The 22,074-nt window shown below is 43.3% G+C and overlaps 1 protein-coding gene across 1 annotated transcript in view; it reads left to right on the top strand.

Annotated features, from left to right (window-relative positions):
- Positions 1-18,461, top strand: part of cdk19 (cyclin-dependent kinase 19) — a 70,295-nt gene extending 51,834 nt beyond the window's left edge. Inside the window, exons 5-14 of the mRNA XM_041975857.1 lie at positions 1,406-1,463; positions 3,352-3,483; positions 4,313-4,456; positions 4,532-4,601; positions 4,686-4,758; positions 6,090-6,187; positions 6,271-6,349; positions 6,543-6,788; positions 8,658-8,932; positions 18,450-18,461. Of these exons, the coding sequence (XP_041831791.1) occupies positions 1,406-1,463; positions 3,352-3,483; positions 4,313-4,456; positions 4,532-4,601; positions 4,686-4,758; positions 6,090-6,187; positions 6,271-6,349; positions 6,543-6,788; positions 8,658-8,783 (1,026 nt within the window). The 3' untranslated portion in view covers positions 8,784-8,932; positions 18,450-18,461. The remainder of the gene's footprint in view (positions 1-1,405; positions 1,464-3,351; positions 3,484-4,312; positions 4,457-4,531; positions 4,602-4,685; positions 4,759-6,089; positions 6,188-6,270; positions 6,350-6,542; positions 6,789-8,657; positions 8,933-18,449) is intronic.
- Positions 18,462-22,074: the final 3,613 nt, after the last annotated feature.

Below are 22,074 nucleotides of genomic sequence, written 5' to 3'. Positions count from 1 at the left end.
GGGATCCAGTCCTAGAAAGCAGACCATGTATAAATTTTGAGTATGTTAACCCTGAGGTGAGGGAACCTGGGTTTTCTGTTCCAGGAAGAGAGGATGTCGCTTATCCTGACTGTTACCATGGTAACCGACTCCACTGGCAGGTTTCCAATCAAGAAACCCTTGGTTTTTACCTTTTTCCCCCTCACCTGGAGCAGCTGTCAAACATGGATTGTCGTAGCAACGTGATTGCAGTGATTTAGAAGCTAAATGAACCCAAAATTATTTGTGTAGGTAGGATTTTCAGACCTTTAATAGGTAATCTGTCATTTCTGATCAATATCTCATCAAACAGTACCATTTTATAGTCACTCAGATTCTCCGGCCACCATATTCACCATCACACACCATGATTATGAGATGACATCCCATCTCAGACTCTCACTCTAACATGCTGGAAAGACGACGGTGTGTTTAGTCCTGAGTCAAGTCCTCCACGTCTGAAATAATAATTCCATAAATAATCCAGTGTACTGTTAATTCATCTGTCAGCCTCTCAGGATCCCAGCAGACAGTGTCTTCTCACCATCCTCTTCCTCCTCCTGTGATGAAGGTCATCAGTCTGCTTCAGTAGATTTTAAACTAGCTGATTTTATTCTATCTACCAATATTTTAACCCATGGCGCAGCTTTTAATCTGGATAAATATTCAGTCAGTTTTCCCCCATGCTGCATCTCTCTCTTTAGCAGCAACAGCAACATTCCCTTTTCCCAGAATTCCTCTTTGTATTCCGTGTACAGTGCTATAAGAATCTCTCGCTCCAATGAAGGGAAATGTCTGGCAGCTTTTTGTCAATGGCTGCCATGTTGACTCCAGCTCAGCTGCTTTGTGGCGCCACCGTGCATCAGAAACGTCTTCTTGGCTTTATTCCAGCCATAGAGGAGATTTATTTTTCTTCTTTTCACACACACATAGAACTTTCTGCTCACTGGTTGATCTTTGGCTGCTCCTGATTGGACGTTACCGTCAATCTAAGCTCTGTGATTGGTGGAAAGTCTGACAGCAAGTGGCTTCATCAGATAGTGATCTTTTTATGATGAAATGTGATAAAATATAATAAACACATTATTCCCAAACTAGATGATGTCTTTACATGTGTGTGTGTGACTTCATTCCACATGTGTGTGCTGTGTGAGTTTTCAGAGCTCTCTTATGAAATGGCTTACAGACTCGGTCATGTGATCGCCTGGTTCAATAGCTTGTAGTTTAGTCTGGTTAACTGATGAGGTCAGAGCTTCCCTGCTCCATCATTGCAGTCAGATCCAGCATGGGCGACACATTTCTGAGTTCAGTCTGAAATATTTTTTTCTGAAGCGTCCAGCAGGAGGCTGGTGGTGCAATTCTTCATGCTTGTCTCTGTCTTCCACAGAAACCAGCAAATATCCTGGTGATGGGAGAAGGTCCTGAACGAGGAAGAGTCAAAATCGGTAAAACGCCCAACTTTTTCTAAAGTGTTTTCTTTAGATTTCTGGATGATGATGATAGAGGAGGATGATGCTGACCTGTGTGTGGAAGGTCTGCAGCAATCAGCTCCAATCAGTAGAGTTACATAATCTGCTCAGGACTGTTGAAGGGTAACGTCTATTTTTAAACCCTGTGTTCCCACTCAGAGCTGAAACTTATTGTTCCAGTACAACTGTGACTGGTGCTGTCCTGGTTTAAGTGGTACAGACAGAACAGGTCAGTGTTCAGTGTTGTGAACATGATCAGGTTTTTATCAATATTCACATTCAGTCTTTATACAAAACAAAAATCTGACTTATCTGAAAATTTTTAGAACTTTTTTAGTTTTAACTACTTCTTGGCTAGACCCACCTGTACAGGGGAAGCATGAGATCCTTCAGTCCAGTAGATGTTTGCAGACACCAGGAAGCAGCAAAGCTAATATGTAGCATAGCAACAGGACGGGAGAAACTCAGCTAAAAGACTCTACCAAGCATCGGCATCCAAACAAAACACAGTTCAAAACCCCAAACAATTAAATGGGAATGTAAGAAAACCAGGAGAACAGCTCTGTCAACTTTAGCACTACTGATAATTTTTCCACACAAACAAGGAGTTACATGACAGCAGAGACTCTGCTGGTTACAAAGACGTCTGTCTCATCACTGTGGAACAGAAACTCTGGAGCTAGCAGCCAGAACCAGAAACCAGGTCTTATGTTTGTGGTGAAAAGTTTGATTCCAGCTCTAAAAACTCTGCTAATGAAGGATTCATCATAGACTATCTCGGGCTTCACTTCTTTCTGGACCCTCATGGTGGTTCTAAGGTGAATGTGGGGCTATCCCTGGATCCTTCTGACTCTGACCATTGATAGAGGTGTTCATCATCATCATTGTAGGCCGATGGCTTCCTGAGATATTTACCTGTGTAACACCTCTATTAAACACCTGGAAACCTGCTCAGGTTCACTTTTACCTTCTGCTGTAGTACAGTTCCTCGTCAAATATTACTTTACTCATTCTAGATGAGTTGGGCTGTTATCCTCAGATTTTTATTGAAAGTAATATAGTTTTCTTTTAGGAGGAGATTACCATTTACATTTTCTACTGTGTTCCAAGGGAATTTCCTCTGACACAGTAACACATATGTTGATTTTTCTGTGATAATCCCACATGTCTCAGCTTTCTGTAGAGACCTGGATTATACATACAGCTCTTCAAGTTTTGGAGATATACTTTATTTTGGGTATGTAATTTCGAGACGGGAGGCAGACAAAAAGAACTATTAAGAACAGGTTAAAAGAAACTTCTTGTACTGTTAAACTCGTGTTTTATTCAGACATCTTCTTAGGAGAACCTGAGCAATAAAGCAGATAAATTCTCTTCATTTCTAGAGGTTATGCAGAGGAACCAGACAGCTGTAGGTTTTCCACCCTCAGAAGTTCCAGTTTTGGTTCTAATTCTGAAGGTTTTAGATGTTTTCCTGCTGTTCCAGACCCAGATTATCAGGTCATTAACTGGCTCGTGTAGAACTTTATAACAACTTAGGAAACATCTGTGGCCCTGCAGGACCAGAACTGGACCCCTCTGCTGTTTTAGTTTTAAGGGTTTCTGTTTGATCAGACAAAGAGTTTTTTTAAGGAGCTGTAATTTTACCTTTGACATGTTTTGACTGAAACTTCAGTCTTCTTCAATAAAACGTACTGAGTTGAACTCTTATCAGTCTGTTTGGCCCTGGAGAGGTTTGTATCTGACGTGAGGAGGTGTGAGGCCCTGTCTGTGGCCCTGAATGCAGCTTTAGACACGGGCCAGCCTTGATTCCATCATGTCTCCCTGATAAAGCTTCTGTCTGTCTTCTTTACACCTCCTGCAGCCGACATGGGTTTTGCCCGACTCTTCAACTCTCCCCTCAAGCCTCTGGCAGACCTGGACCCTGTGGTGGTGACCTTCTGGTACAGGGCCCCTGAGCTGCTGCTGGGGGCCCGGCACTACACCAAAGCTATCGGTGAGTAGGTCAGGATCAGCTGAAGGTCTCAGAGTTTGGAGCTGGACTGATTAGAGCAGCTTGGTTCACATGTCAGAGCTCTGACAGTCTCTGAACCCACAATGATGGCTGAGGAGGTTTGAATGACCCACACCAGGTGTGTCTACCTTTCATATCTAAAGAAACCTGGAACATGATTGATCCCATCGGTCTATCATCATGCTGGTTCTTCTGAGTCCTCCACACCCCTAAATCTGATGTGACTCAGAAACAAAATCAGATACAGTTAGACATTAACCCTTAAAACTCCAAGACATTTTCCCGTCAATTTAAGCTCTCTGATTGGTGGAATGTCTGACAGGAAGTGGCTTCATCAGACAGGAAGTGGCTTCATCATCATGTCCAGGTCTAAGTAGAGGTCTCTTAGCAACATAGTAGTAATAGTGATCTTTTTATGATGAAATGTGATAAATAAAGCTGTTATCATGGATCATTGTGGATTTACCAGATAGAGTCTCTGAATAAAACTACATTTAGTGGCTGGATTGTAAACCTCCTGGACAGGATAGAAATGCCTGGAAAACCTCCGTAGATCAGCTAAAGGGTAGCTATCCATCACATTTACCCCACAGAGCTACACACTATCACTCCTGAGACTCTGATGATGATAGAAGAGATAGACTTCAGGGACGCTGTACATCTAGCAGTTTTAAGGGTTAAACCTGACCTTAGCAGAATCAGCTGAGTCAGACCGAGGAGGTATAAATGTAAACCAGGTGATGAACCAGACAGTGGACTCATAACCTGCTGCAAAAACACTTAAACAAGTCTGAACCTGTTTCTGTTTCAGATATTTGGGCCATCGGCTGCATCTTCGCGGAGCTGCTAACATCCGAGCCCATCTTTCACTGTCGTCAGGAAGACATAAAGACCAGTAACCCCTTCCATCATGACCAGCTGGACCGGATCTTCAGCGTCATGGGTTTCCCTGCAGGTCCGCACACACAGAACACAGACTTCCTGTAAAGCCTCGGTTTCAGACTGCAGTGTTTTCCTCTGTTTTCAACAGATAAAGACTGGGAAGACATCAGGAAGATGCCAGAGTATCCCACCCTGCAGAAGGATTTCAGGAGAACAACGTGAGTGTGATGATGGGAAGATCTGGCCTTCATCAGAGAATCAGAGAACATATGAAACACGGTGTGTCTGTTCTGGTTTGACAGGTACGCCAACAGCAGCTTAATCAAATATATGGAGAAGCATAAAGTCAAACCAGACAGCAAAGTTTTCCTCTTGGTAAGAATACACAACTTCATCCACACTCATACACACTCATTCCTAGGACACTCACCCCAACCAGCTCTTATCGTCATACCTGAACCACCCAGAACTGAACCATGCTCCAGAACCTGGATCACAGAGGTGTCCACCATGTAAACAAAGTTCATAAGAAAACTAATCTTTGGTTTTTCAGTTCATTTTTTTTCTCTTGAGCTCCATCAGCATCACCAGAACTTTCTTATCAGAATATAAAGACCAGAACTGATCTGCCATGTCCCATCAAAGCTGCTACCGAACCCAGAAGGAGCTGGAAGTTTGGAACCAGCTGGAAAAGTCAGAACTATGACAACATCAGATATTCCTACATGAAGAGTAAAGAGAGCAGAGAAGAGCCCAATGCATCATGGGATGTCCCCCAGCAGCATCAGCCTATAGCAGCAGGACTAAAGGATGGATCAGGGTCACCAAGCCAAACCTGCTAGAAGATTTTACAGGAAGGAAAGTTAGAAGATGATCTGAAGATAGAGAGGGGGTCTCATACCTGAAGCCAAACTGGGAGGCAGTTCCACAGACAGGGGTCCGATAACTGGAGGTTCTGCTTCCTGAAACCAAACTGGGAGCCGGTTTTTCCCTTTCTTTAACTTTATATGTGAAAAGATTCAGGTCATGTGAAAAGATGGTGTCTCAGGTCTTGATGCATCTTTTTAATGACTGGTTCTGGAGGATTCAGTTTGAGAAAGTTTTAAATCTAAAATGTTTCTAATGAGCTGCAGGAGGAAGTAAAACTTGTTGGATCTCAGTAATTATTCAGAGTAGGGGCTGGGCGAGTATTTGATAAAATCACAAAATCGTATTTTCCGTTTCTGACGATTTATTTTTATGAAAATCTGATTTTTTTTCCTCTTCTATTTGCACCACAAATGCTCTCTTTGGGCTTCCATAGTTAGGTCATGGCTCAGCCGTCCCTCTGCACCAGAACGGTGCATCTCTCTATGCAAGATATGAAGCCATTCATATGGTGGAAAAGTGACGTTATTTACATTTTTGCTGTCATTTATTCTAAGTTTTAAAAAGTTTTAATAAGTTTGATATGTTTTTAAGAAAGAAAAAAAAATCTTATTAAAATCAGAAATCGGATTTGGTTTGATGAAATCAGAGATTTTATTTTTAGGCACCCAGACAATGCCGCTGGAAGTCACCATGGTTACCGGTGGAGTCAGCTGCTGCCTCTCTGGGTGCCGTCAGAATGTCCAGCATGTTTCCCACCAAAACATGACTGGTTTTATTCCACTTTTCCCCCAGTCTGAGGGGTCAGGAACTTTTCTAACTCTGTTTTCTGCTATCAGCTCCAGAAGCTCCTCACCATGGATCCCACCAAACGGATCACATCTGAGCAGGCGCTGCAGGACCCCTACTTCCTGGAGGAGCCATTACCAACCACAGAGTGAGAGCTTGGTTCACACGCAGATCTTTGTCAGCCTCCATGTTGCTGCAGAAACTCTTGAACCTGATGTGGTTTCTTCTCAGTGTGTTTGCCGGGTGTCAGATCCCATACCCAAAACGAGAGTTTCTTAATGAAGACGAGGCGGAGGAGAAAACAGAGAAGGTAAGAATCCACTTCATGTTCTCATAGTGCTTCAGGGTTTTTTTTCAATGTTTCTCAGAATCTAAATCTGAATCTGAGGTTTCCAGGTTATATTTTGTGGGGGGGGATTAGATAGAAATATCATCTTATAAATGAGAATGTGATGAAACCAGGCCTGGTCTCCTGCAGCTTGTCCTTGTTATGTTCTCTCCAGAACCAGACCCAGCAGCACCAGCAGACAACGGGCCAGACTCAGGCCCAGAACCAGCAGCAGACGGCGGCCCAGCAGGCCCCCTCTCAGCAGAGCTCCGCTCAGACCAATGGCACCACCGGGGCCGCGGGGACAACAGCCAGCGGAGGAATGCAGCACGGTCAGGATCAGGGCCCGCCCAACAAGAAACCTCGGATCGGGCCCTCGGGGGCCTCGTCAGGCACAGGTGTCCTGCAGTCAGAGTACCAGGTTAGTGAGGGTTTTTTTCAGTGGGGAATTGATTTTTTTTTTTTTTTTTTTTTTTTTTTTTTGTATCTAGAGAAAAATATAATATTGTAGTTTTTTAGAAAATTATGATGAAAAATTAATTGACAGTCTATGACAGTGGTTGGCAACTAGCGGCCGCAGCCAATATCTGGCCAGATTACATGGATTAAAACAAAAAACTGTCACTGAGCAGAGACATGATGCTTTACAGCGCTGTTAAAAGAACAGCGGGGCCCCTTTAAGAGGAGGAGAGACGCATGGAATAAACAATAAACACCACACAGCTCTGTTAGTTCCAGCACTGTCAGAAAGTTTAGCAGCTGTTTTTGACGGGCGTTTTCACCGATAGTGGAGGCAACAGACCAGAGATCTATAGTTACTAAACCGCCAAAGAGCAAAAAGACCAGACGGAAAGAAAAGGAAGATAACTTCCTTTTCACACACATTACACAAATAAGATACACAACATATAAATCCCCAAAATACCCCCATCATTATAATCTTGGCTTGCCATTCAGTTAGTTAAAAAATTTTTCGTATAAATTCCTCTGGAAGTACTGTAAATTTCCAGGTTGTCATGTCTCTGAGCTGCTGTCCACACAGCAGACATGTCCTCCAGCTGATTAGACCTTTACTGTCCACGTGGTCCTGCTGACAGAGCTGATCTGGGTCTCTACTGGATCTTGATACTCGTCTCCTCTCTTATCACAGACAGATGAGACTCTGATAACATGAACTCTGCGACAGTTTTTAGATTTTTTTTTTACTGAAAAAGAAGATAAACATGATCGCAGAGACATGAAGAAGATGTCAGAGCTGTCACATGTGGAAACAAACATGTATCCACCAGCAGCGTTCTGTCCTTCTTTCCGGCATTGATCCAGTCAAAGTTTATCCGACATGACCAGGAGCAGTGCCGGACTGGGACAAAAAGTTAGGCCAGGAGTCGTGCACTCAGCCAAGCCGCCCTAATTCATATATTGCACACATATGCTCACATGCAAATACACACACGCATGCATGCACACACACACTCACCTAGGCTAAGTAATCACCAAATTTCGCTGCAGCAGTAAAAACAAGAAGTGATCAACAGCAGCTTCACCTGATATGATTCTACTAACAATAGAAAATGAAAAAGTCAACTCAGCTTAGACAGATAGGAGACTGTCCAACCTTATCAGGGGTTACCTAACTTTCCCCTGCAGCAGCCCATCTGTGGAGGTGTGTTTGGTCCAGCAGGACCCTCCACATATTTCATCCAGTAAAATAAGCCAGTTACAACAAGATATATATATATATATATATATATATATATATATATATATATATATATATATATGTGTGTGTGTGTGTGATGGTCTAATTGTATCATGACATATCTTGTAGATATTTTTCATCATTTCATATTTTACAAAGGTTTTAGCTGTTAAACTGCAAGTGGAATTCCTTTAGTTCTTGAATACAAATTAAACTGAAAGTGAGATGAACGGAAATAATACAGTATTAATATTTGAATGGGCCCTGGACCAGTTTGTACTGGAAAAGTTGGGCCCAAGTGTAAAAAATGTTGAGAACCTCTGCTCTAGATGCCTCAGAATCATGCATACCGGAACAGTGGAAATAAAGAATACCGAGATTAACTGTGAAATCAGGTAAATGTGACTAATTTTAATCTTTATGTTGTGGCAGGAGAACCAGTCAGCAGCTCTTTAACAATCAGCTCATCACATTTATCTTTTCTTCTCATTTGAATCAAATTGTCAAGAAATTCTGAGCAATGTTGAACAAAACATTGAAAATGAATTGTTTTCCCATGCTGATCAATATTTCCCTGTTTGTCTCCATCAGCATTCCAGCTCCCGCCTCGGTTACCAAAGCAACGTCCAAGGTTCCACGCAGCCCCAGAGCACCATGGGATACTCCTCCTCCTCCCAGCAGAGCTCCCAGTACTCCCACCAGACGCACCGCTACTGAGATGGAACCAGCAGAGGAGTCCCCTCCACCTCCACCTGGTCCCGGTTGGACCCCGTTCCGGCCTCCATCCTCCATCTCCAGCTGCCTCCCCACCCAGAACCAGAACATCTTTCTAAGAGCTGAAACAGGCATCAGACCAGGAAGTGAAGGTTGGACCCGTGCGGAGAACCGAGGTGTTTACGTTGCTCCTCAGCTGTGTTCATATCTGTACTTTACAGCTTTTCTAACTTCTGACCCGATGGGTGATGCCATGAATCCCGAGGGAGAGACGGGACGATCATCCCGACCCGTTTCCTACAGAAACTTCAGCGTGTCCGCTGATGTCATTGCAGGGAATATTTATGGGAATCTTCGTGTTTCCAGGTTTCTATCTTTGGATCTGTTTCTGTGGATGTGGAAGACGAGCCGCCATGTTTTACAGATCCTGTTTTCTCTGATCACTCCGAGGACGACTTCCTGTTTGTGTCCCCCAGCTGCTGTGGACATGTTGATCCCTTGTCCATCTTGTCCTCAACACAAACCTGCACATCATGTACAGGGCAGCTAAGTGTCCCCCCCACCTCATCCACCCCCTCCACCTGCTTCTTCAGACTGTTACTGATGTCAGAATGTTTTTAAGCTTTGTTTGTTTGTTGTTGTTTGTTTGTGTGCTGAACTTTTTCATTGAGCAGAACTGCACTGAATTCTGAAGCGATCTGAAACAAACCCGTTTGACCCGTCACTTTGTTTTTCTTTACACCCCAAACTCCAGTAAAAAATATAAATAATAAGAATTCAATGATTTATAAATCTCATCAACCCATATTTTCAAGTTAGTTTAAGTTTATTTATTTATAAAGCACATTTACACCCCAGTTGCCCAAACTGCTAAGCAATAAAAAACTACAGCATAAAACACTACACATTAAAACAATAATTAATAAAATATCAGTAAAGAATGAATGACGTAAGACTGGAATAAAAAGTAAAAGCGAGGAAATGCCCTTGTAGAACATAAATAACAGATCAGATGGTGAAACTGAGACATTTCACCATGTGATGGAAAATATGAGCTGATAGTGAATCTGATGCAGCAACATGTCTGTAAAAAGTAGTTCCAGGGTGATGTTCGGCACGGTGTAAAAAGTAGTTCCTGGGTGATGTTCGGCACGGTGTAAAAAGTAGTTCCTGGGTGATGTTCGGCATGGTGTAAAAAGTTGTTCCTGGGTGATGTTCGGCACGGTGTAAAAAGTAGTTCCTGGGTGATGTTCGGCACGGTGTAAAAAGTAGTTCCAGGGTGATGTTCGGCACGGTGTAAAAAGTAGATCCAGGGTGATGTTCGGCACGGTGTAAAAAGTAGTTCCAGGGTGATGTTCGGCACGGTGTAAAAAGTAGTTCCAGGGTGATGTTCGGCACGGTGTAAAAAGTAGATCCAGGGTGATGTTCGGCACGGTGTAAAAAGTATTTCCAGGGTGATGTTCGGCACGGTGTAAAAAGTTGTTCCTGGGTGATGTTCGGCACGGTGTAAAAAGTTGTTCCTGGGTGATGTTCGGCACGGTGTAAAAAGTAGTTCCAGGGTGATGTTCGGCACGGTGTAAAAAGTAGTTCCAGGGTGATGTTCGGCACGGTGTAAAAAGTAGTTCCAGGGTGATGTTCGGCACGGTGTAAAAAGTAGATCCAGGGTGATGTTCGGCACGGTGTAAAAAGTAGTTCCAGGGTGATGTTCGGCACGGTGTAAAAAGTAGTTCCAGGGTGATGTTCGGCACGGTGTAAAAAGTAGATCCAGGGTGATGTTCGGCACGGTGTAAAAAGTATTTCCAGGGTGATGTTCGGCACGGTGTAACAAGTAGTTCCAGGGTGATGTTCGGCACGGTGTAAAAAGTAGTTCCAGGGTGATGTTCGGCACGGTGTAAAAAGTAGTTCCAGGGTGGTGTTCGGCACGGTGTAAAGAGTAGATCCAGGGTGATGTTCGGCATGGTGTAAAAAGTAGTTCCAGGGTGGTGTTCGGCACGGTGTAAAGAGTAGATCCAGGGTGATGTTCAGCACGGTGTAAAAAGTATTTCCAGGGTGATGTTCGGCACGGTGTAAAAAGTAGTTCCAGGGTGATGTTCGGCACGGCGTAAAAAGTATTTCCAGGGTGATGTTCGGCATGGTGTAAAAAGTAGTTCCATGGTGAGGTTCGGCATGGTGTAAAAAGTAGTTCCAGGGTGGTGTTCAGCACGGTGTAAAAAGTAGTTCCAGGGTGATGTTCAGCACGGTGTAAAAAGTAGTTCCAGGGTGATGTTCAGCATGGTGTAAAAAGTAGTTCCAGGGTGATGTTTGGCACGGTGTAAAAAGTAGTTCCAGGGTGATGTTCAGCACGGTGTAAAAAGTAGTTCCAGGGTGATGTTTGGCACGGTGTAAAAAGTAGTTCCAGGGTGATGTTCGGCATGGTGTAGCATCCCCTCTTGAAGTGAGGAGACCAGTTGCTGGAGTTTTAGGAGAGGAATGTTGTCCCATTCTGGTCTGATGCAGGATTCTAGCTGCTCTACAGTCCTGGACTTTGTTGCTGGATTTCTGCTTCCATGATGCTCCAGATGTTGTTTACTGGTGAAAGGTCTGGACTGCAGGCAGGCCAGTTCAGCAGCTGGACTCTTCTCCTTTGAAGCCATGCTGCTGTGATGGATGCAGGATGTGGTTCAGCATCGTCTTGCTGAAATCTGCAAGGCCTTCCCTGAAAGAGACGTTGTCTGGATGGGAGCAGATGTTGCTCTAAAGCCTCTACGGACCTTCAGCCTTGTCCTATGCTTACAGAGATCCCCCTGATTCTCTGAATCTGTTGAGGATATTCTACACCGTAGATGGTGAATCTTCAGTCTGAGGAACATTTTTCTGAAATTGTTCCACAGTTTTAGAGCCAGTTTGTCCCAGATTGGTGAACCTCTGTCCATCTTTCTATCTGAGAGACTCTGCCTCTCTGAAATGCTCCTTTTATACCCAGTCATGTTACTGACCTGTTGCTAGTTAACCTGATTAGTTGTCAAATGCTCCTCCAGGTGTTTCTGGTTTGTACCAGTTACTTTTCCAGCCTTCTGTTGCTCCTGTTTCAACTTTTTCCAGACGTGTTGCTGCATCAGATTCACTATCAGCTCATATTTTCCATCATACGGTGAAATGTCTCAGTTTTATCATCTGATGTGTTGTTGATCTTCTACTGGGAATAAAATATGGCTGGATGAGGTTTATAAATCACTGAATTCTGTTTTTATTTATATATTATACCGGGACCTGACTGTTTTTGGATCTGGCTTGTACATTAAATCCAGAAAACATAGGAGTTCTTCAGTATGTTGTAACTTCTTGAGAAGATTGGCAGTCGTGTTCGTCTCGTCCATCTAAGACATTTAGCATCAGTTAGCTCATCTTAGAGTAAAGAAACATGGGAAACATACATCCTGACTCTGGCAGCTCAACAATCTACAGGCGCTAACAGCTGATGTGGACTCTTCATCTCTACAAGAGCTCATCATCTAAACATTTTTTTGGAACAGTGATGAGTTAAAAACAGCTGTTTGAATGAATTAAATAGAGTAGTTGAGTACTGTGAGGTTTTTATGTACTGGTAGGATTTAGATGTGTGTAGGGTTCATGTTTCCTCTGTTTTAATCTGCAAAGCTGAGCTAGCTCATCTCCAGACTGACCTGCATGATGTGTTAAATGTGTGATCATTTGCAGAAAATCTTCTGCAGCAAACTGAATATTAACCAATCAGTTTAGACTTTCCTCTCATTGGCTCTGCTGGGTCACGTGGTCAGCCATTGACTGGTCAGATGTGAGCTCCAGTGTGACGGGGTAACACTGACGCCTTGTGGCTGAAAACAGAACTGGACTTCTGTCCTTCATGAAGCTGGAATCTGCTGCAGATCAAGGTGGAGCTGAGTTCATCTTTCAGTCCTCCAGATCTGCTCTCAGTTACACTCAAGTTGTTTAGCTCATTTGAGTTCTGCAGAAAGTTTTCATCCCAGTTCCCTCATTTATCAAACGTTCCTAGAAACTGTTCTTAACCCCATCCTACAAATCAAATTCATCACATAAGTACAAAATAATCTGTATTAATTGAACATGAGGACACCAGTCGTAGCGAGTTAGTCAGTAATCAGCTGATGATGAATCCCTCGTGTTGTACATCACCGGCTCGTCCCGGTCGTTTAAATTCAGAAACGTCCTCATTAACCAGATAAAGAGACAACATTTCCACCTGGAACGGGATTGTAAAAAATAAATAATTATAATAAATTAAGTGAAAAATATACAAAGAAATTATAGTAGTTAAAAGTAAATAGTATAAATATATAAAATTATCATAAATGAAACAGATTATAATAATAATAATTATAATTGTATGGCTCGGACCCTAATTAAAGCCGCAAGCGGCATCCATCGGGTCCGAGCATCCTGGACCCCGCCACCCGATGTTGCCATGACAACAGGTGTTGTAATGCGTTAAGGACCCAACGTGTATGAATCCTGTCAACTTTGGTGCAGTTCCCATGTGTTCCTATGGAGATATGAGCAAACCGTGTTTCATGGCGAGAGGGCCTTTTTCCGTTGGTTGTCACGGCAACACGCTTTTTCCTATTAGAAAGATTTGAGGAGCGTTTGGTCCCCAACTTGTCAGGAAGCTTCCCACCAAGTTTGGAGTCAGTCGCATGAATCCCCTCAGACTAGTTTGTTCAAATGGCAATGAAATCCAAGATGGCGGGCACCCCGTTGCCATGGCAACAGGTGTTTGATTGACTTCTTTGCTGGCCTTGGGGTGTCACACGTATGAATACTTGCAAGTTTGGTGCAGATCCCATGTATTTCTATGGAGATATGAGCAAACCGTGTTTCATGGCGAGAAGGTCATTTTCCGTCGGTTGCCACGGTAACACGCTTTCTGCTATTAGAAAGATTTCAGGAGCGTTTGGTCCCCAACTTGTCAAGAAGCTTCCCACCAAGTTTAGAGTCAATCGCACGAATCCCCTCAGACTAGTTCGTTCAAATACGATGTGTGTAAATGCAAAAAATGGGAAAAAAATGGCCGCACACGCCAAGATGGCGGGCACCCTGTTGCCATGGCAACATGCGTTTGATTGACTTTTTTGATCGACTTGGGGTGTTACACGCGTGTGCCGAGTTTCGTGTTCCTACGTTGAAGTAGACTTTTGGGACCCCATTCATTTGGGGATTTTGGGGGTGTCTAGGTGGCGCTGTTGAGCCAATTTTGCATTGAAGTGTATGCGGACCTTATAATATCCGAGTTACGCGGGACTTGATGTGTGTGCCAAAATTCACAACTTTTCATGGGTGTTTAGGGGGTCAAATTTGGCCTCGAAATGCTTAGAAAAATAATAATAAACATTTCAGGAACAATAGGGTCCTTCCATACTTCGTATGGCTCGGACCCTAATAAATAATAATTGTAAAGAATGAAGCCTCCCAATCATCTCTGCTTCGTTCACTCATTCAGGTTCAGTTAATATTTGTTAAAAAAATTTATTTGAAGCTTATTTAAAAAGTGTAAGAGCAGGAGAAAAAGATATTATTTATTAATCCTCTGAAACAATATACTGCGTTAAGAAAAGTGAAACTAACAAAATCAATAAAGAAACACTGCAGAGAGAAAAAAGCAGGAAATGACCAGGGATCAGATATTTTATTTATTTATTCATTTTTAAAGAGAGACATTGTTAAATCGTCTGACTGCCTGTCAAACTCAAGGAAAAGAAAAGATTTATAACACACAGACAAATCTGCAGCTGGAGAACCAGCAGAAACCCAGACCTTCCCCTTCTGAATGCTGCAGTTTTATCCTGTGAAGCTCTTCGGTTAACCTGGCTGGGTTTAAACGTTATGACGAGATGAAGGAGACCTGAACACAAACATTTCAGCATCATTGCAGCTTTTTCCCGTCTGATTTCACACTATTGTTCCAGAGAAATAAATGTACTTTGCTCCAGAGAAAAGACACATCCAGCAGCATAGATGGTGTAATCCAGCTCAGCGATGGTCGGAACGTCTCCCAGCTCATGTAGGGGACCGAAAATCCACAAGAATCCAGATATATATCCAGAAACCAGATCCACATCCCAGCAGAGATCTAGCAGGACCATATAAATGACATCAGATCAGTGAGGTCTCACCTGTCTGATTCAGGTGTGTTTTATAATTAAACCAATGAAACTTCACGTCTGTTTTTATCTGACAGATTCCTAAGTGAGAAATGATGATGTAGATGAGATGAATCCATGAGGAAGATAAGACTCCCTGCTGTAACTCCTGCAGAGATATCCCACTTCCTGGGTTCTACCACTGGATTCTGGTCCTACACAGCTCAGAGATGTTCAGCATCATTTCTAAGTAGAAGAACAAGACGGTAAATTCCACTCTACAGAAAAGTCTTCCCACACATCTGTGTGTAGAAACGGTTGATGAATGAGGGTCCATGCTGTTATTCAAAAACAGACAAAACCTGAACTGGGCTGAAAGAAAAGTTTAATGAAAACACTGAACAGTTGGTTGATGTTTCAGAGTTTGGATCTGGTGGTGTGGAGCGCATGAACGTGAAGCTGCTTCCTGTCAGGTTTCACCTTCACTGGACGACAGAAAACACATGGACATGAACCTCTTCACACTGGAGGCAGATCCAGAGAGGAGGGGATCAAACCAGCAGCTAATTAAAGGTTCTTCCAGAGCGCATTAGCAGTAAAGACATGAAGACGCTTTGGTGCATGTTTCTCTCCACAAAACGAGGTGTTGCGAGTATTTCTGAGCTCATGGCTCATGTCAGTGATGAGATGCTGTCATCCAACTCCTATGCAAAGAAATCCCTGACTGAACTTTCACCTGCAACCGGCAGCTTTTCTTCTGTCTCGTCCAGACGGCACTTATCTGCATCTCACCGCTTTTTAAAATGTACACAGAATCATCTATTGTAAAGAAAGTCATATATATAGATCCTATACAATCATATTTATTATCTCCGCTCTCCTCTGCCTTAACTGTAGCAGCCGTCAGACCAACAGGCATCAGGAGCTCACATCACATGACTCCTAGCTCCGCCTCCTTGTACAGAAGGACATCTTCGTCACTCAGATATTCCACAGTGTTGCTACGGCGATGATGATGATCCACGGTTTCATTTGTGTGGACGGTGCCTTTTTTATGATCGAAAATTGTCATTTTGTCTGTTTTTCGCTTGTTTATTCCCTGCTTCTCGTGTAGCGGAAAGTCGTCAGCACCATGTGGAGACGAGCAGCTAAACCTTGTCGTCTGCAGAGTCTCTTGATGGACCAGGTCCTAGGAACAGTTCCTGACAGAGGACCAAGTTCTAGGACCAGCTCCTGACAAAGGAGCAGCTCTTAGGACCAGGTCCTGATGGAGAACCAGGTCAAGGGCTAGCTCCTGACAGAGGACCAAGTCCTAAGACCAGCTCCTGATGGCAAAGCAGCTCCTAGGACCAGGTCTAAGGACTAGTTCCTGACAGAGGACCAGGTCCTAGGACCAGGTCTTGATGGAGGAGCAGCTCCTAGGACCAGCTCATGATGGAGGAGCAGGTCCAGATGGAAGACCAGGTGCTGATGGACACATACTGTCCTCAGACCTCCCTGAAGTTTGTACATATAACCACGTTAAGACTTTTCATGGAGATATTGATGATATTTGTCTTTTAATGCACTGTTGTTGCTCAGATATCTCGTGTTAAATAAAAAGTATTTAATGTTTTTTAATGTCTTGCTTTTAGACACTAAAGTCCTGGCAGATGATGCTCCTGTGTGTGTGTAGATATGAAAAACACACCGTAGTCCACGCCATCTCGTGCACCTCTCACAGGTGTTTGATCGTGTTGCATGTGCCTGTTTTTTATCTTTTATTTTTCCAATGAAGAACATAAGCACTTATGGTCCCAGTGTTTGTACAGACGGACAGACGCTCCGCCTGCCTCTCCTTCCAGAAACCATCCATCTCAGATTTTTAATGTTTTGACTGCGTCGCTGCTGAGAGGGGGATAAAAAGCAGCTGGAAATTATTGATCAGGTTTTAATTGATCTTCATGTTTTTACAGTAAAGCTGCAGCAGGTCGGAGCATCTGTCCACTCTTCTATCTGTATTACATATGAGTGTATGAGTGAGTGAGAGAATAAGTTGAATTATGTATCTGGCCAACATGTCTTTTCATAGCGTTTCTAGATGAGCGAGCAGCAGCTCAGCGCAGGAAACCTTAGAAGAAGAAACATTTATTTAACTGCTTTTAGCAAACTTGTCCAGATTTCACTGTAAGAATGACTGTTAAATGAAAAAAGTCATGTATATTTATTTTATATGCTCTATAATAAAAGCTCTTTTGCCTCGTTCATGTTGCTTTGTTGAGGAGTTGTTGGTGCCGATGTTCTCCCCCTGATGACAGGTTTCACTCTTTTCACCCACACAAAGGACAGAAAACGTTTTCACGCCTGCAATAGATCCTTTCCAAACTTTTTCCTCTAATAACCTGAACAATTCACCTGGAAACAAACTGATCTGTTAGAGGAAAAATAAAAAATGTTCGGTGGTGGTGATCTGGATCACCCCCAAAATCTAATCGCTTGTTCCTTATTCCATTTCTGAGATTTCCTGAAAATGCTATCAAAATCTCTAAATAGCTTTTTGAGTTATTTTGCTAAGACAGCCCAACACCACCAAATACATGAGCTCCACCTTGGTGGAGGTAATAATAAAGATAAAGGAAAGTGAGGAAAATGTCGGGGCCGTAGTAAAGTGAAACTGAATGATCAGATGTTGTCTGTTTATATTGTCCCATGAATTAGTATGTATAATCACACAAGTTTACACATTAACAGAGTCAGCAATATTCTGTCAGCATTACCTCCTGGCTGTTGCTATGGCAACAGTGTTGCTTTTGCATGGATGTGTTTAAATTCTTCATATTTGTGAAGAATAATTGTCTGCTCCTCCATGGAGAAGTTGCTGATCTGCAGGGTTTCTCCATGTCTGCAATTGGTCAGATGCTGCAAACTCCACCTCTTTTATGTGAGCATGCACTGATCAAGATAGAAAACCCTGGGTTGAATTATCGAGTTGATAACCAGCTTCGTAGTACCACCTATCTGGATCCTGAATGTCTGGGTAAGTCAACCCAGGTAATAAAGATATTTGTGAGGTATGTTGGTCACTTCGTAGTACAGGTCTCTGGTGGGAGCATGTAGATGCTGAAAAATAGGGGGCTAAACATGGAGCCTTGGGAAACTCCTTTGTCATCTTTGACATAAGGAGGTGCTGCTGTCCACAGAGCTAAAAGAAACACAACAGATCACCTCTGCATCATTCAGAAGATTAAATTAATTCAGTGAATAAACACAACACTGAAAAATGAATGCTATTCTTTTTAAGACACATCAATAACCTCATGTAGGTATAGGCATTAGGTATAACATGAAAGTGGCCTTTTTTTTAGAGCTCCACCTTTAGAGCCTCAGCTGAGTTTCTATAAGGAAGATCATCTACTTTTCAGGGCAGCCAAGCTCCTCTGAACTCCCACCCCAACCGGCAAAGCAGCAGCCTTGACACGAGAGGGAGTCCTGATACAGAGCCACTAGAATCCTGTCCAGGAACGACTTGGTTTTGCCCCAAAAAGTGTTGAGGAAAAAGGAAAAAGGTAGACATGAGGTAAGAGCGTCGCAAAGAACCATAGGAAAAAATTATTAGTATCAGCCTGATTACCACACAAGTAGAGACAATCTGGCGAAGACTGGAGCTCAGCATGTCCTTAAATAGCAGAGGGACAAGCTGCAGGTATCATGGCTCCAAACTGCGCCCAGCGTTTCCCTGGCAACCTGCTAAGCCCCACCTGAGAACACACAATCAGAGCAATTCTGAGAGTGCCTCCCCTCCTCAAGGACCGCCACCAGGCGGACCAACCGACGCAGGGCGCCAGGAGCAATGGAAGGCAGCCACAAGGGAGGAGTCCAGAATAAAGCGGTGAGGGATCCAGAAACACTCCTCAGGCCCATAACCAACCCAGTCAACCAGATACTGGAAACCACAACCCTGTCGCCGGACATCCAAGATACGGCAGACAGAGAAAGCAGGAGCACCAGCAATGACCTGGGCGGGAGGAGGGGGCCTGGCCGGAGAGCACAAAGGACTGGAGAACACCAGCTTGACCTGGGACACATGAAATGTGGGATGAATGCGTAGAGAGGATGGAAGCCGGAGACGAAAAGCAGAGGGTCCCAGGGATCTTTCTAGGCGATATAAAAAGGAGAGTCTACCCCTACCAGAAAGAAAACTCCCTGACGAGCCCCCATTATGTTCTGATCTGCAATATCTGCTATTTATATTAAAATAACCAAGTTTAGTAAATCACTAAAAGTTATGTTAAAACATGACCATAGTTTTGTTGTTGTATTTTAATAACCATCAGAAAACAAAACGCTGACATTGTTCAAACATGTCAGAACTCCGATGTACGTCACCAAGATTGTCATCAATGCCACAATCTTCCTAGAAAGTTCGTAGGTAGGACTTAACAAATGTGGTGACCGAGGGCCATCAATCTGTTAAAGAAGTCATCTTCATCATCATCAGCTACTCTTTTGTATTCATGCTCAATTTGATTGATCCTGTTTATCCTTTTGCAGTGAGATATTAGAAAACCAACCCAAACCATGATGGTTATACCCCCGTGCTAAACAAAACTGTCTTCTCTTTATGAGGTTCTGATGGTTTTATATTCTTCAGAGGTTTGCCAGGACATGGATTATAGCGAGTGCTTTATGGGCCACATGTGGTGGATTATGTGGCTTTTTATGGTTGCCACACTCACATTGAGTCAAGGTCATAAGTAAAGATCAAATAAGGGTAAAACAAGGTTGCAGATGTGGGCCATATTTGGGTCAAACATTTTTGCTCTCTGAGTGGTGTATAAGTGTCACAAAACAGATCAAATTTTATTTCAGATTGGCTTTCAATTTCCTCTTTATGCAGAGACGAGTTCATTCAGGTCGACGTGAAGGTGTTCAAGTGTTGGGGTTATCATACCTGAACAGGTAGATTTAGAGGTAAGATCATCCTGTCAGAGTCTGTCATGGACACTAAATTAACTGATAATGTTCCAGCTGGTCCAGCATAGACAGAGTTGCAGACTGCAGAGACCAGGAGTGACATTAGAAAGCTGGACGCACTGAACTTCAGGGTGATTTGAGTTCTTACATCAGATGTCTCAGCTGAGCTCTGCATTCAGCTTTACGAGCGGGTGGAATGATGAGTGAAGCACAGACAAGCTGAGACTTAGCATTGAGCTCATGACTTCAGGATCTGTGGATGAGCCTGAGGTGATAAAGCTACCACTGCAAGATTTATGACTAATGAGGAGAAAACTCAGTCGTAACACAGATGATGCATGTCCTGATCTATCAGGTGCTGCAGCAGCTACTGAACAACAACACAAACACTCATGCACACACATGCACACAGTGGAACCTCAACCCACATACTCATGCTGATATCATTCCTCACATGTATACGATCTCAGAATCCCTTTATTTTCTTTTTTTTCCTTGTCCTGTCCAGCATGGTGGCAGCAGAATGATGGGAGGTTTATGGATATAAAGCTCTTCTTGATAATCTCATTTTTTTATTTCTTTATTTATTTAAATATATTGTTTTATCTTATTTATTTGTAATTATGGGCTTTATTATCTTGCTGGACCTGATCAGAGTGGACAGAAAAAAGGAGAGTAATGAAGAAAAGCAATAAGGAAAGTAAAAAAAAAAGATTAGGAGCTAAAAAATCAGTATATCAGTGGAAGCAATGAACCTTCAATCCAACCTAACACCAGACAACCAACTACTACACTTGAACAGAAACACAACAGAGAATTTCCTACAGCTTTTTAATAAGCTGACAATCATCAGGAATTCCTGAAAAAAATGACCAAGACAACAACAACACGACAACAACCAAAGTACCAAAGACACACCCATAATAATAATAATAATAAAAACAAACAAACCTAAACACAAGTATCTCAGTGTGTAAACCGACTGGACAAACCAGTGACTACATCCAGATGAGGAATGAGGAGTGGTCAGAGATGAGTGTGACTCTCCAAAAGTGACCACGCCTCCACGGAGGCCAAAGGCAGACTAGGGTGGCCCAGAGACCTGGGCAATCAGCAGCAATCCCGGAGCACAAACCCAGGCCACCCCACCACGAAGACGATCCCAGACCCACCCAGAGGGTGGCAGAGGAAGGCTCCAGCCAGTCCCCCCCCAGTCATGGAGTACAGGCAGCTGCCGACCCTGCCAGGCACCGGCCATCCAGGGTGGCCAGAGGGAAGGGCCCAGGGCATCATCTTCTTATGTTTTTCCTGATGTTTCAGCAGCTGTGTCTCAGTGAACAGGGGAGGCTGGCATGCTTCCTATCCTCTGTAAGTCTGCTTGGAAAGAGCTGTGTTCATCTACTGAGTCACTTTGACCTTCGGGGTAGGAGATTGGTGTCTGGAGAGCCGCCATCACACCACTCACTCCCAGTTTGATTTCAGATGAGCCTCCAACCACAGCTTGATGTTGACTCTCCACTGACCTTGACATTTCAGTGGGTAATAAACTCTGTTCAGCACAACCTCTGACTGCATGTGTGTGTGTGTGTGTGTGTGTGTGTGTGTGTGTGTGTGTGTGTGTGCTGTTTGAAATTCTCATGAATTTTATGGAACTTTTACTCCCTGTATATTACTCAGATAAAAACTCCTCATTTATTCTCTCTGAATCTGCTTGTATTTGTTTGGAGTGTGCTGTAAAACTCAACTGGTTTGGATATTAAAGGTTTTTACTGCTCTCCTGAGATCACCTCTCCTGATCTCCGTAACTGGACTAAAGGCCATACTGATAAGGATTTTTATGACTTCACCTGATATGGCTGTAGAAATATGTCAGACAAAAGTAGTAGAACCTAAACTATACCATTCCCACACCTGTTCTTCCATCAGAAGATCTAAACAGTTCCAGATAGATCATTTAGGGTCATAAAGTTCAGTTCACTGAACCAGTCTGTATGTGCTTTGTGGACTTGGAGAAGGGGTTCGACTGTCCCCCCCAGGGACTCCTCTGGGGGGTACTCCGGGAGTATGGAGTGCTGGACCTGCTTGTACGAACTGTCCGGTCCCTGTATGACCGGTGTCAGAGCTTGGTCCGCATTGCCGGCAGTAAATCTGAATCGTTTCCAGTGAGGGTTGGACTCCACCAAGGCTGCCCTTTGTCACCAATTCTGTTCATAACTTTTATGGACAGA

The sequence above is a fragment of the Melanotaenia boesemani genome, chromosome 22 (assembly GCF_017639745.1).
Source record: "Melanotaenia boesemani isolate fMelBoe1 chromosome 22, fMelBoe1.pri, whole genome shotgun sequence".
NCBI classification, from domain to species: Eukaryota; Metazoa; Chordata; class Actinopteri; order Atheriniformes; family Melanotaeniidae; genus Melanotaenia; species Melanotaenia boesemani.
Note: the sequence above shows the minus strand (reverse complement) of the source record. Positions and strands in the feature narration are given on the sequence as shown.